This window comes from Sinocyclocheilus anshuiensis, unplaced genomic scaffold (genome assembly GCF_001515605.1).
Source record: "Sinocyclocheilus anshuiensis isolate Anshui unplaced genomic scaffold, SAMN03320099.WGS_v1.1 scaffold234, whole genome shotgun sequence".
Classification (NCBI taxonomy): Eukaryota; Metazoa; Chordata; class Actinopteri; order Cypriniformes; family Cyprinidae; genus Sinocyclocheilus; species Sinocyclocheilus anshuiensis.
In genome coordinates this window covers 2,443,596-2,458,101 of record NW_015544165.1, presented here as the reverse complement: position 1 = coordinate 2,458,101, position 14,506 = coordinate 2,443,596, and the positions used below count along the sequence as shown (strand labels likewise).

At 36.8% G+C, this 14,506-nt stretch overlaps 1 protein-coding gene across 1 annotated transcript in view; it reads right to left on the bottom strand.

Annotated features, from left to right (window-relative positions):
• LOC107695829 (basement membrane-specific heparan sulfate proteoglycan core protein-like) overlaps positions 1 to 14,506 on the bottom strand; it is a 126,310-nt gene that overhangs the window by 7,029 nt on the left and 104,775 nt on the right. The window contains exons 55-80 of the mRNA XM_016495897.1: positions 14,053 to 14,188; positions 13,827 to 13,978; positions 13,583 to 13,712; positions 12,135 to 12,278; positions 11,912 to 12,046; positions 11,198 to 11,379; positions 10,913 to 11,108; positions 10,610 to 10,789; positions 9,119 to 9,379; positions 8,859 to 9,021; positions 7,882 to 7,979; positions 7,527 to 7,793; positions 7,259 to 7,371; positions 6,945 to 7,092; positions 6,445 to 6,561; positions 5,847 to 5,864; positions 4,708 to 4,792; positions 4,446 to 4,590; positions 4,226 to 4,328; positions 4,010 to 4,119; positions 3,634 to 3,742; positions 3,443 to 3,541; positions 3,146 to 3,367; positions 2,026 to 2,270; positions 1,757 to 1,928; positions 1,275 to 1,397 (exon numbers count right to left, since the gene is read on the bottom strand). Coding sequence (XP_016351383.1) covers positions 1,275 to 1,397; positions 1,757 to 1,928; positions 2,026 to 2,270; positions 3,146 to 3,367; positions 3,443 to 3,541; positions 3,634 to 3,742; positions 4,010 to 4,119; positions 4,226 to 4,328; positions 4,446 to 4,590; positions 4,708 to 4,792; positions 5,847 to 5,864; positions 6,445 to 6,561; positions 6,945 to 7,092; positions 7,259 to 7,371; positions 7,527 to 7,793; positions 7,882 to 7,979; positions 8,859 to 9,021; positions 9,119 to 9,379; positions 10,610 to 10,789; positions 10,913 to 11,108; positions 11,198 to 11,379; positions 11,912 to 12,046; positions 12,135 to 12,278; positions 13,583 to 13,712; positions 13,827 to 13,978; positions 14,053 to 14,188 — 3,853 coding nt within the window. The remainder of the gene's footprint in view (positions 1 to 1,274; positions 1,398 to 1,756; positions 1,929 to 2,025; positions 2,271 to 3,145; positions 3,368 to 3,442; positions 3,542 to 3,633; positions 3,743 to 4,009; positions 4,120 to 4,225; positions 4,329 to 4,445; positions 4,591 to 4,707; positions 4,793 to 5,846; positions 5,865 to 6,444; positions 6,562 to 6,944; positions 7,093 to 7,258; positions 7,372 to 7,526; positions 7,794 to 7,881; positions 7,980 to 8,858; positions 9,022 to 9,118; positions 9,380 to 10,609; positions 10,790 to 10,912; positions 11,109 to 11,197; positions 11,380 to 11,911; positions 12,047 to 12,134; positions 12,279 to 13,582; positions 13,713 to 13,826; positions 13,979 to 14,052; positions 14,189 to 14,506) is intronic.

The window sequence follows — 14,506 nt, the reverse complement described above, 5'->3', positions numbered from 1 at the left end:
AAAGTTTAGATTTATGTGAATTTTTTAAATAAAAGATCAAAATGATTAACAATGCAGATTTATTTTCACAGCCTTCTTTTGATCATATTTACTAAGGGTGCCAATGATTCTGACCACGACCATGACCATTTGAACATTCTGTTATAATGCTACTCTGTGTGGTCGTCACCGGTCTAATAAAATGCATAGCATATTAAAGCGTCTTTGGTGTTTCCATGTTTTCTACAAAACAAAACTCGGAAATTGAGGGTGTATGACGTCATTGGCAGGCGACACAATGACACTATAGACACGGTCCGTGTCACTAGTTAAAATTGCTTATTTCTCTGGATTTAAACATTCTTCGAAACATTTGGGATAAAGTACACAAGTCAGCAAAATATATAAAACTGTTCTAGTGGTTTTTGGATATTTGAATAAAAAAATCTTACATATTGTGCCTTTAAAACATGTAATGTAATTAAAAATCATTTTTGTTAATTGAAACAATCTGAAATAAAAAAATATATATTAGATGAAATCAAAAACAAAAATTAGACTTAAAAAACTTTAATGGAAATTACTAAATTGTTGCCTTGGCATCTAAGTAAAATGAAATAAGTTGAGATTGAAGTAAAAACACTAAAACGACAAACTAAATTAGACTATTTTTCTAAAATAGAAATAAAGCTAAATATAAATATTAAAAAAAAAACTAATAAAACGACAAAAGCACATAACATTACTAAAACAAACAAAAATTAAAATAAAAGCTGAAAATCAAAACAAAAGCTAAATGAAAATATTCATAAATTCTGTAATACTATACAAATACAAAAATAACACTAGAATGAGAGACTGGGCTAGTTTAAAACTGTCTTAAATTAGAATAATTTTTGTGAATTCTCCAAACTAACATTTAAACATCATCATATTTATGCTCATATAGCTATCTGTATCGCAAGTGAACTGTATCTGTTTGATGAATGGGCAATAACAGTGAAAATGTGCATTAGCTTTTATTGTGCCCAAGACTAAAGCATGTGTCTTTCAAAAATAAGCCTACACTGAGAAATGTTATAACTAGCATCATTCTTGCCTTATAATATGTCCTTAATGGTAAAGTGGACTTTGGATGGAAAGAGCTGACAGTGATATAACAGAAACACATAGCAAAAAATTTACAATATATACTGTATGTGCAACAATGCAGTCAACTAATCAGAGGGCAAAAATCATTTACAAAAAGATTTTTGCAAAACAATGTGTTACACATCTAGCAGTTGTGAACTAACCTTTCTCACAGTGCCGGCCTGTGTAGCTGGCGGGACACACACAGTGGTTATTCACACAGCTGCCACCGTTCTGGCACTGAGAGGAGTCTCGACAGCTCTCCCTCACTATTTCACAACGGTCACCTGAGGAACAACAAGCATGAAAATAAAAGGAAAATATGTAATAAATATGTATTAAACAACAATTATTAGAAATAAAATTTAGTTAAGAGGATTTTCAGAGCCTTAGCAAGCTAATCATAAACTTCAAGTACTACCATGATCAATATCAATACCAATTTTAAATACAAATGTTGTGTAATTTCTGAGAATAAAATGGGTAATTATACACATTTATCATTATATTATGAACATTAGGCACTAAATTTTTAACTGAAATAAACAGCTAAATTAAGTTTCATTTAAACTAACCAATGCCAAACTTAAGCATAAACTTAAGCTATGCATTGTTTTTCTACTTGACAGTTGGTTAAGCGACTTACCCTCGTATTCTTCAGCGCAGAGGCACTGGTACTCATACTCAGCACTGGCCATACAGGTGCCTCCGTGCAGACAAGGCCTGCGGTCACATGGGTTGCCATCTTTACACTGGCTGATGGCTCTGCTCTCTATGAAGCTGTATGATAGATCCAACTTCTTTCCATTGATGAAGACCTGTACAGAAAAACAAAGCCAACACCGAACAATTTAATATTGAAACATGACTGTGGGGTGTAATGTACACAACACTTAGTGTGAAGGCCATTCTCACCTCTCCTATGCATCCATCAAAGAGCATGCTAACATTTGCGGGTTTGGGCAGGATGTCCATGCTGGGCACTCCTCCCAGATACATGGGTGTGTGGATATTAAGGCCCTGGGCCTTGCCTGGAGAAGACCTTGTGATCTCTCGTGCATGGTCCACCTTCAAGGAACCGTCCTTATTGAGCCGCTCGGCCACCACACGATGCCACTGACCCAGAGACACGAGCTCCTGACTGCGCAGAACTGCTTGACCTGAGAGCACAGAAAAGAATGCATATTTAGCTTGGACAGGAAGGAATCAGGGCACTATTTTAAGCTTCTGGGTTTTACTATTTGAAAGGTTACATTGCACTCAGGTGAGGAGGTACTTTTCACTTTGGTGTCAAATAACATTTTTTTGAAAGGTCAGGACCTTTTAAGGTGGGACAGTTCCATAACTATTTTTAAAGGGGTCACAACATTAGAGATAAAAATTCTATTTTTTAACAACTTTAGATACATTAGGTTAACAATTATCTAACATAAAAGTAACCTATGCCCTGCCCCACATTTTTAGTAATTTTTAATTTTATATATATATATATAGACAGACAGACAGACAGACAGACAGATAGATAGATAGATAGATAGATAGAGATATAAATTATAACATTTCTTAAAAGCATAACTTATATATAAGTTATAAGTTATTGCTATAAAATAATAAAACCACACAACTCAGGGCCTTGGTGTCCAAATTTAGGGCAAGAGGGTTGTAAACATTGTATGAAATTAACAGAAAATAAGCCATTTCTTATTAATACAATATTTAGTCTGACCTCTCGAGGGTGATGATGACCCTTTTCTGAAAATTAAGCACTCCCTATTAGCGTTATTATTGTTAACTAAAACTAGAATAATTAAAAAAACATTTAAAATTAAATAAAAATAATAATAAATTATTTCAAAACTTCAATAAATAATAATCAATAAAAAATTTTTTTAGCTACACCTAGTTTAAATACTAAATAGACTAATAACTAAAAATGACAAAAACACAACAAAATTATTAAAACTAACTAAAGAAAATATTTTTAAAAATCCAATACAAAATATTAACAAAAACTAAAACTCATCAGATCTCTCACCTGTACCAAGTTCATATCGGAACTCAACATGTCCGTCCACCATGGATAACGTCACAAAGTCCTCCACTTTCATCTTTTTGCCACCGCTGAAGAACATCAGCCCATCAGAATCCATGGGCTTGAACTCCATCTCAATCCGGAGGTCGTAATGAATATTAGTAAGAGGAGGATATGCAATATAAGACTCGTCTCCATCAAACAATGGCGTTGTTACCAGAGTACCTGGGATTGTCACGAAGAGGAATAGTGAGAACCACATTCGACCTAAAAGAGCTTAGAAAATATACTGAACTTTACCATCCATGCACTTGTTTCCAGATTTGCCCAAGTGACAGCGGCAGTCGTAGCCCAAACCACTGGGTCGGTTAATACAGGTGGCATCTGGTCCACAGGCCTCTGTTGCAGTCATGGGCAAAAAGAATTATGAACAAAGTCGTCGATCAAGCTTGTTGTTTACAAATCCTAATCCTGATTTTACAAATGCTGACCTGTGTGACAGTGCCAGGAAGAGTGATGCTGACAGTTGCTTCCTGTGTATCCTCTCTGGCAACTGCATTTGTAGAGACTGGCTGTAGAGTCCTCACATATACCACCATTCTGAAACACACACACGACTTTTGAGCTGATCGATTTTCACAGGCCAACCACACAAAATGCACATCCTGGTACTTTGGACAAAGACTATTTGTCCACCTAAAATCATTGTGGTTGGTCCTGAGGACTAGCATTCAGATGCTAATGGTTTTGATTTTATTTTTCCTTCAGCAATTAAATTCACATATATGACTTTCAAAAGTGTCCAAATACTTTTTGGGGTCCCTGTGCGTACTAATTGAAAGAATTATTTTGTTTGTAGGGGATTACCTGACATGGGCGGTCCTTGCAAGTGGGACAATTCGAAACTCCAGTGGAGCTTTTATCAAAGTCCTTGAAAATGACCTCATCACCTTGGATAATCAGCTGCTTGATACAGCCTTGAAGAAAGACCAAAACCCAGTGAAAGAAGACAATTGATAATAATGCTACAACTGATACTTTCCAACAAAATTCACATGGAACAGAATAACAAGGTTTTCTCACCAACAAACCCTGTCTTGAGGCCTGCAGTTTTAGCAAGCATGCTGTAGTTCGGATAACCGCCCACAAAAAGCTCCTCATTCAGATCCAGGCCCTTGAATTTTCCCTGCTCAGACACAGAACATGTTATACTACATTTGCTTAACTGCCACGATACTACCAATTAACACAGTTTATTAATAAGCATAACAAATCAGCATATTATGGAGAGAGGAATATGCACCTGTGAGGTCCCATTTATAGGAGCTTCTCCATCCACAACAAGAGAGCCCTGAGTCTGATTCCGATAGAGCTTCACTGTGTGAAACTCGCCCAGTTTAATGGGAGTAGGGTAACGAATAGTTGCCATACCAGAGCCCACATCAAACCTGTGGAAGGAAAATATGCACGTTTGGAACGTCACATCAAAAACCCAAAGTTAAATCCAGTTTCAGACACAACATTTTGCATCCTTGAGATTGCTTTGATATTGACGTTTAATGTACCTGAATTCAGGACGGCCACCCACCAACCCAAAAGATATGAAATCAGCGCCGGTGGTCTTCCTTTGTCCATTATAAAGAATCATACCTGGACATGAAGGAAAAAGTAAATCCAATGCCAGCATTCAGCTTACTTAACCAAACAGCTCGCCAGTGCACAAAGCCATTTTCTCTCTTTTTAAGCTGAAGGTAAAGCAGCATGCTGAGGGAAAATCTGCTGCCATGTTCAGCATTTTGCAAGCCACATGCCATGACTGGTACTGGTACTGTGTTGGATCACTGCTTGATGTCCAATATAAGATCCTGAACAAAAACTTTTTGAGAACCACTGGTATAGAATATGCCCTCTGGGTTAGTCACTTTAATCAAGCTTGTCGAAACATAAACCTCAGTTTTTTTTTTCATGTATGGATGCACAATATATGGGTTATGGGCAGATATTAGAAATGTTACACTTATTGGTAGGGCTGCACGATTTGGGGGGAAAAGTTCATTGGAATTTTTCTGATAAAAACTGTGATTGCAATTTTAAATAGAAATCCTGGTTTGCTGTGCTTGTTTGTATACGGCTGCACAATTTAGTCAAAACTTTGTGATGATATAACATGGATATAAAACAACAATAACAATAATATTTGTATATTTTTATTGAGGAATAATAATAATAATAATACTTACTACTACTACTAAATATAAAAAAACTAAAATATTACTATTATAAAAATGTAGTATTTATTTTACATTAAACTGTAAAAGTGCAATACTAATATTTATGGTTGTAACGTTAAACCATTAAACTTTTATTTTGACAGAAAACTGCAGAGAACTCTTAAAGCTTCTCTTTAAAATTACTGATTTTAATTTGGAGTTTTTTTATTATTTATAAAAAAAAAGAAAAAAAAAGTGTATAACTGTCATGACAGGGTGTAAAAGCTTCAGTCGCTCCATGATAACATTCCTGTATCATGCTGCAACCAACTCAGTGCCTTGATGAACACTATAATCTATTGTCATGCCTGCATATGTTCATAAGGGCCCTTCTAAGGGGCCAGTGAGAGATGCTGAGCTGCACTGCTCCATGCCATTAAAACATCTTGCAGCATGTGCTCTCTGGTACTTCTCAGGCAAGCAAGCAGACTCACCGGCATACAAAATGAGCCCTTCATACCAAAGAGATGTGAAGGAGGGCAAAAAACAAAAAGAATAATTGAGTTTACATACAGGAATACACATATAAAAGAAACTGTACAAGGACTGAACATTTTAGAAACAGTGTGCTCTTCACATAGTACATGCCAATTTATTTTAAAGGGACAGTTCAGATAAAAATTTAAATTCTGTCATCATTAACTGCAACTAATCATGTTTCACACCTGTATGGCTTTCTTTCTTCTGAGGAACAAACAATTAGACATTCTGAAGAAAAAACAGGTGATTTCCATTCAATGAAGAAATCAATATGGAATCAATATGGAATGAGTCAATATGGAAAAGACCTGCGAGAAGATTCTTCAAAATATCAAATTTTCTGTTGCACAGAAGAAAGTAAGTCATACAAGTTTCAAACAAAATTAGAGTGAGTAAATAATAACAATTTTCATTTTTGGGTGAACTGTCCACTTCAAAAGGATAAACATTCCTTTTTTTCCCAGTAATGACAAACTTATAAACAAAGTCAAAACTGCATATTTAGAACTGCTTTGGTTCAGTGAAGTATCTGGACGTTTTGAGGGTACTTACCATCAACATTGTCCGGCCTGAAGGTAATTTTGATGCTGAATGCTTTGTAGGGGTTTTTGATAGTGGGGAGTGTGAGGTACGAGAGTGGTTCCTGGGTAAAATAGGGCATCACTCTCTCTGGAGGACCACAAGAACATGAATGAATGTTAGAGAGACAAGTAGGACATCACAGAAACTCTTCAGAAGAATAAACAGCTCATGAAAAACATGTCTTGGTGGTGGTAGCATTAGAGTTAAGGATGTTTCCAAATCTCCAAGCTGTAAGACATCTAAAAAGCAGCATTTCTTAGCAAAAAGCAAGTCACTTTAGATAAAAAAAAAATCTGTTGACATTTAACCAGATCCTGTGTAGATTTTTAAGCAGAACTATACTTGTCAAACAATCCAGATGAAATCAGTGCACTCATCACAAAGCCACAATTACAGACAAGCAGCATTGTGACTTGACCTACACTGGAAAAAAATATGTAACTACAAACAGGACGGACTTGCATACAGACCATGAACAACGAGTCTGGTGAAGGCCTCAACTTTCCCTTGCTTATTAGCAGCTGTACATGCATACGTTCCTGCATCTGAGTGTGTGACACCAGGGACTGTCAGGACATGTCCATCTTGTCTGCACTTAGGGGGTAACTCATTCTCCACCTGAAAGAAGAGCACAAACGAGCTTAACATTTATTTTCTGAAGTGAATATTTAGTTCTCTAAACAGGACTGAAAACTGTAATATGCTGCTGTGTGAACATAGTACCATAGAATGTTGGCTGGCGTTCTGAATTAGGGCAAATTTAGCCATGAAACATAAAGGTTACCTTTGACCATGTGATGGTTGGGACTGGGAATCCAGACGCAATGCAAGGCAAGACCGCATCAGAGCCAACTGTTACTTCCTTTGACTCAGGCTGTGCAGAAATCTGAGGCAAGGCTACAAAGTACATCATTTTTAGGAATCAAATGTCAGTTATATTTATGAGACTCCATTTGTAGAAGACTTTGAGCTTGATGTCTTTAAGGTGTCACATAATACAAATAAAAACTAATGGCAAAAAAAATCCATCCTGGATATAACAATGTACTCACACTGGATATTAAGGACCACCTGGTTATACTCCGAGCCAACATTATTAGTGGCGGTGCAGCGGTACTGTCCTGAATCTGATTCGACCACATGATCTATCCTCAGGATGTTCCCCCTTATTTCCACATGATCTGGAAGAGAGCCTCCCATTTTACTCCAGCGTACCGTGGGCTCAGGATCACCGATCGCATGACACTCAAACTCCACTGAGTTGCCCACCATCACCGTCTGTACTGATGTGCGCACGTTGATCATCACTTTGGGTAGAGCTGCGAAGTCAAAGAGCACAGTCATTAGTTTTAAAGTTTAGTAACTCAAGATTTCGAAACAAATTGCAATTTGGATATCATAAGGGACCTTGAATGGTGAGTTTGCCACTGTCCTGAGCCTGTCCAAACAGACTTGTAGCTCTGCAGGTGTAGATTCCCTCATTGCTTTGCTCAAGGTTCTCGATCCTGCACAAATAATAACAAAGGTTATGAAGGAAGGACACACAGCATAACTCAAAGCATTAGGGGCACAAATATTATGTATTTTATTATAAAAAAAGTAGTATGTATCAGAGAACATTATTTAACTGAAATACAATTTATAAATAATTAATTGTAGTAAAATATATGTAATTGAATTCCATTACTATATAAGTTTGTGTAAGAAAAATGATTAAAAATATATTTTTATTCATGTTAAGCGAAATATACACTATAGTAGAAAAGTTTGTGATCAGTAAGATTTTTCTGAAAGAAATTGATAATTTTAATTCAGCAAGGACATTCTGAATTGATCAAAAGGGGACAAAAGAATTTTATACATTTATAATTAAAAAAAAATAATTCTATTTTGAAATAAATGCTGTTCTTGTGAACTTTCTTTTCATCAAAGAATCCTGACAAATCACAGTTCCGCAACACATTATCACAGTATTTGCAAACATATTAAGCAGCACAACTGTTTTCAACATTGATAAGAATGAGAAATATTTCTTGAGCATCAAATCAGCAAATTAGAATAATTAGAAAATTGTCATTTTATTTCACAATAGTTCTCTTTTTAGTCTATTTTTGATTAAATAAATGTAGTCTTGGTGAGCATAAGAAACTTCTTTCAAAAACATTAAAAAAAAAATCTTTTGAATGATAGCATAAGTTTATTAATAAACACAAACCAACATTTGATGGCGAAGTAGTCAACCCCTACTGAGTCATATCCTAATTTATGCTACATCTGTGCTACCCATTGTTACCCATTCTGGTATTTTTTAATCTGATCAATTTTACTTAATTTTAATATTTATTGTGTGATAGTCAATGTTGATATGAGATAATGAGAGTCACCTGAGCACTTCGTCTTTAATGTGATGATTTGGCAGAAGAACTCCTCCCTCCTTCAGCCACTCAATCTCAATGTGAGACCCTCCTTTAGCAGCACAGGTGAACTCCACAGCGCTGCCCAGAGCCTTCACTTCACTTACTGGGGACACTTTCACTGACAGGGGTGCTGCAGGACACAGAGGTCAGAGGTCAAGCTGAATGTCAGTTAGAATTCATCTGATGATCACTGTGTGAGTTTGACTCACTGAACTGTCAGCACTCACATCGGACAGACACTCTGGCCAGCGCTTCACTCTTGCCAACCTTGTTGCTGGCCACACACTTGTATGTCCCAGCATCGCTCTCCTTGGCCAGGTTGATCTGGAGGTCTCCTCCTTGCTGCTGAGCAGTAGGAGGCAAGCTGCCATTGACCTTGGTCCACTCAAAACGCAGGGGTGGGGTGCCATGGGCCAGGCATTGCAGTCGGATTACTTCACCCACTCGCACAGACACGTCATCGGGCAAGGAAGTGGCATAGGGTGGGGCTGCTCCAACCAAAGAAACGTCAGTTAAGAGGATGCTGGATAATCACCACTGGCTCATGTTAGAGAGCTTTATAACAACAGGAAAATATGTTTCACAAATCTTGGAGAAATTCAGACAAAAGTTACAATCTTAAAATGTAAAAAAAAAAAAATTAGACTAAAACAAAATATATAAACTTGAAAAAAAATTTTTTAGAGGATATATCTTACTTCGTGTATTTTTCTTACTCTGTTGCCATCTTGTTTTAAGCTTAAATCTAACTAAATTTTGAGAGGTTTATGCTTAAAACAAGAAGAAAAAAAAAAGTTTACCACTGGTGTAAGAAAATTCATTAAATAAAGATCTAAATTAATTAAAGATATATTATATAAAATGTATTAATATCTTATTAAATGCAGATACATTTGTAGATATATTATAGATGTTTAGATTTTTTTGATGAAATACTGATGTTTAGATGAAATGCTAAAATAACCAGTTTTTTTTCTGGCAAACAAGAAAAAAATACAGAATAAGACTTTTTTTTTTGGCAACAGACATGAACATTTGTAAAAAATAGATTACAAGATAAATTAATTCAATATAAATTATCTAAAATATATTATTACCTTATGAAATATTATGAATACCTTATGACATTTTGAACATTAAACATGTTTTAAGGATATTTAGATTTGCTTTCTGGCAAACAAAAATACTGAATAAAAAAATTAAATAAAAATAAATATACTAAAAATACTAAATATGAAAATAATTTACAAGATAAATTAATTCAATATAAATTATCTAAAATGTATTATTACCTTATGAAATATTATGAATACCTTATGACATTTTGAACATTAAACATGTTTTAAGGATATTTAGATTTGTTTTCTGGCAAACAACAATACTGAATAAAAAAAGAAATAAAAATAAATATACTAAAAATACTAAATATGAAAATAGTTTTTCACAATGTAAGAGTGCATAATAATTTTGTAATAAATATCTAGATGTTAGACATGATTGTTTGTAAAGGATGCATGATAAATGTTTTTTTTTCACAATATGTTCTCAGAAGTCATAATATTGTAAACAATTTTGCTTCAAGTACATTTATTTGGTTTGGTGGACATTTTTCCTGGAAAAAGTAAAAATATTATTAAGAAAATGGTTATTGAAGTGTAAAATGAACATGCATCAGATTAACAAGGAATAAAAATGATCTATGAATAAGTTAAGCTCACTGTCTACTTCCAGCATGATTGTGACTTCACTGGTGCCCATGTGGTTAGTAGCGTTGCAGACATATTGACCAGAGTCCTGACGGCCCACATTAGTTAAGATCAGGCTGTTGTCAACAATTTTGTGTCTCCAAGGCAAAGACGACCGTTCTTTAGACCATGTGATGGTGGGCTTTGGGAATCCTTTAGGTAAGATACAAAAGCTTTAAGGCACACTCTTTAATATACACATATTGTCTGCTTGCATTTTTACCTATTGTGTTTTAACAGCCATAACTTTCAACCGCTGCTTACGGTTGCACCTACCATGGGCATCACAATGAAGTGTTGTTGTTGATCCCTCTACCACAACTATCATAGGCTCACGTACGCTGGCACGGGGAACAGTTGGCACCTGACGCCCTCCTGCAACAAACACCTCCACTCGAGTTTCAGTTGTGCCTTGGTTGTTCTGTGCAGTGCACACATATGTGCCACTGTCTTCAGGCCGTGCAACTAAGATCTGAACACAGAATGAAACACACTCTGATTAAAATATAGAGGCAAACCACTGTGAAATCAACAAAGGCTTGACTACAAACGGCCCGTAACCTGCATGACAGCACTGGAATCGGCAGGCACGGGGCTGCTCAGCATCGTCTTGCGGTTGTTGTCCAGTCTGTGCCATCTGACAGAGGGTCTTGGCTCTCCAGCAGCCTGGCATTCGAGATTGATGGGATCGCCGATCCTGATTCGCACCGGTCCTGCAGGGGTCACTACAGCCTTAGGAGATTCTAAAAATGAAATCAGACAAAAATATAAGAATAGGCTCCTAAAATTGAACAACAAAAGTATCTGAACATCAGAAAAATAGTGTGCACTAGGGCTGCACGATAAATCGCATGCGATATTTAATGCGCATCTTGTCAGAAAGCCGGTTCTGTAATCAGCGGTAAATCTCCACCTGCGTGCTTTCACATTGAGCAGCATTAACTACACAGAGCCGTTGTTCACTGACGAGCTGCGCAAAAAATCGCGCGAATATGAACGTGGTTTTGCGCAGCTCGTCAGTGAATAACAGCTCTGTGTAGTTAATGCTGCTCAATGTGAAAGCACGCACGTAATGGAGATTTACAGCTGATTACAGAACCGGCTTTACTGATAAGATGCGCGTTAAATATCGCATGCGATTTATCGTGCAGCCCTAGTGTGCACCAATTGAAATGGCAATAATGATTATTTCTGGTTTTCTGATTATCCACTGGTTTTCCAATGCCCCCTCCTAGTAGCTTTCCTTTCCCTAGTTCACATCAATTGTGGTTATACCTCTCACAATGAGTGATGCAATGCTGTGGGTCATTCCGAACAGGTTGCTGGCCACGCAGCGATAGGTGCCCTGGTTTTTGGCTTGAGCATTGGTAATAGTCATGACTGAATTGTCAGGTCCAATTTTCACATTATCTACAGAGCAAAAGAAAATAAGCAAAATCATTTCTATTCAGGCATCATACTAATTACACTGAAATGAAAGTGAATTGCAGCAGTGTACCTGGCAGAGGCAGGTTGTTGGTGGGTTTCCACTCCAAACGCACCGGCTGGGCTCCACTGTGGACCCTGCACCTGAAGCTCGCTAACTCGCCCTGCTTCACTGCTGCACTATGAGGCTCAATGGAGATAATGGGGCTCTGGAGACCTACTCCAAAATCAGACCACAAAATACAGTGGGCATATGTTGAGCATCAGACCCAGGGAAATTAAAATTAAGGACTTGGGGTAAAATTGGCACTGAAAGGGGCAAAAATATGACAGATATTTAAAACATGGGGGGGGGGGACTGATTTTTGTTCTAGTTATGGGTTTAGTGCTTGTCTAGATAAAGTAGTGAACTCTCCTTGGATTAATTCTCTATTTGCTATCTCAGTCATTTTTAGTCTTTATTTTTAGCACTATTCATTGTTTTTCCTCATGATCATGTTACTGTAGGTAATTGTAACATTTCCAGGAGCTAGTCTGTGATCTTATTGCATTCTCAATCCAGAATGTGTTTTTTTCCCCCACCACACACATGAAAATACTAAATTACCTACTGTTTTTTGACAAACAGTAAGGTTGTGTGGTGGTATTTAAAATATACACAGTACATTCATATACACTGGGGCTTGCAGGACTAATAATGTTACTAGACAACCAAGCAGCCAGGTCAAGTGTTATCTTATGCAAACAAGAGGTTGCATTAACTTATTTATGCACATTTTTAAAATAATATCCATCATTTGAAGATAAAATACAAAACAAATCACTGCATGTCAATTTTCCTATTATTAAATAATACTTAAATAAATGTTGAAAATGTCACTGATCACATGGCAGAGTCAGGGTGAACTGCGATGCTAATGAACCCGCAGTCGTGCACAGAGACAAATAATATGTAAAATTTTGGTTTGTTTTTCACCAAACCCTATTGTATATCCCCCGAGCACTTGGAATATACGGCACGTGTCACACATGGCATGGGACCACTCTTTGTGATAATTTTGCATCTTTTTTAAAAGCTTGATGCTGATCGCCATACACATATAATGGATATGGACAAGCACGTATGGGACATTTTTGAATCTCCTTTTGTGGTCCGAAAAAGAAAGAAGGGCATATAGCATGAGAACAACACAAGGGTGAGTAAATGATGACTTAATTTTCCTTTTTGGGTGAATTATCCCTTTAAGTATTTGACATAAAATTGACTATTGGGGCGGGGGGGGAGTCCCTGAAAACTAATTCCAAAGTGCAAATATCATCAAATGAATTCTTGGGACACAGCAAGAGATGAAGGGGCTTGGAAAATAAGTCTGTTTACCTAATACATGAAAAACCAAAATGTGAAGATAGATGACATTAGACAACATTATGAAATAGCCTCTGCCTACATAATAGCATGTTTGGTTAATGATCTGCATTACATTAATACTTTCCTGTTTCTCATCAATCTAGGGGACTTACGGGAGGAGCTGGACGTCACAGACACAGATACAGAAGCCTGACGGGGGAATGGGCCGCCCTCGACCTGACAGATATATTCTCCAGTGTCATCTGCAGAGGCCTGCAGGATCCGCAACTGAGTTCCCAAAACCTTGAGTCAAATACACATGCAAGCACACATATGGTTTATATATTTAACACTCGGCTCAGAAATCTGTCATACATACTTCACGTAAATCTGCTTTATAATGGACTGAGATAAAACCTGATGATTGGATGACAGCAGGCCGCCTGCCCTGCTCCATTTGACAGATGCTGGAGAGGTTCCTGGGACGATGCAATTGAGATCTAGAGTCTCTCCCTCCATTACAGAAGCAATAGAGGGCTGGATGGTGACTCCAGAGGGGATGATTTCTCCTGATCACAGTGACAGAACAATATTACAATTATATCATAAAGATACTAGTCTAAAATTTCAGGACTTGCCTCACCTCTTTTGACAAAGACCTCAATATGAGCTTCTGAGGAACCAACAGTGTTGGTTCCAACACAGAGATATGTGCCTGCATCAGACGACCTGATAGTGGGTACGAACAGAGTGCCGATGTCAGTGCGCTCCAGGCGGGCCTGAGGAGGATATGGATATATGGGTTTTTGAGGTACATTTTTAGTTATTTTATATGGAATCTAAGATATTATTGCTGCAATCATTTTCTGTAAATCTGCTTTCAAATAATGTGCATTGTAAAAAGTGCTAAATAAATAAATTGGATTGATTTTTTGTGAACATCAAGTGAGTTTGGTCAATAGGAGCAGAATAAATGTAACCGCATTAAAGGGGTCATATGATGCTTTTTTAAAGATCATTATTTTGTGTATTTGGTGTAACAGAATATGTTGACATGCTTTAATGTTCAAAAAACACATTATTTTTCAAATACTGTA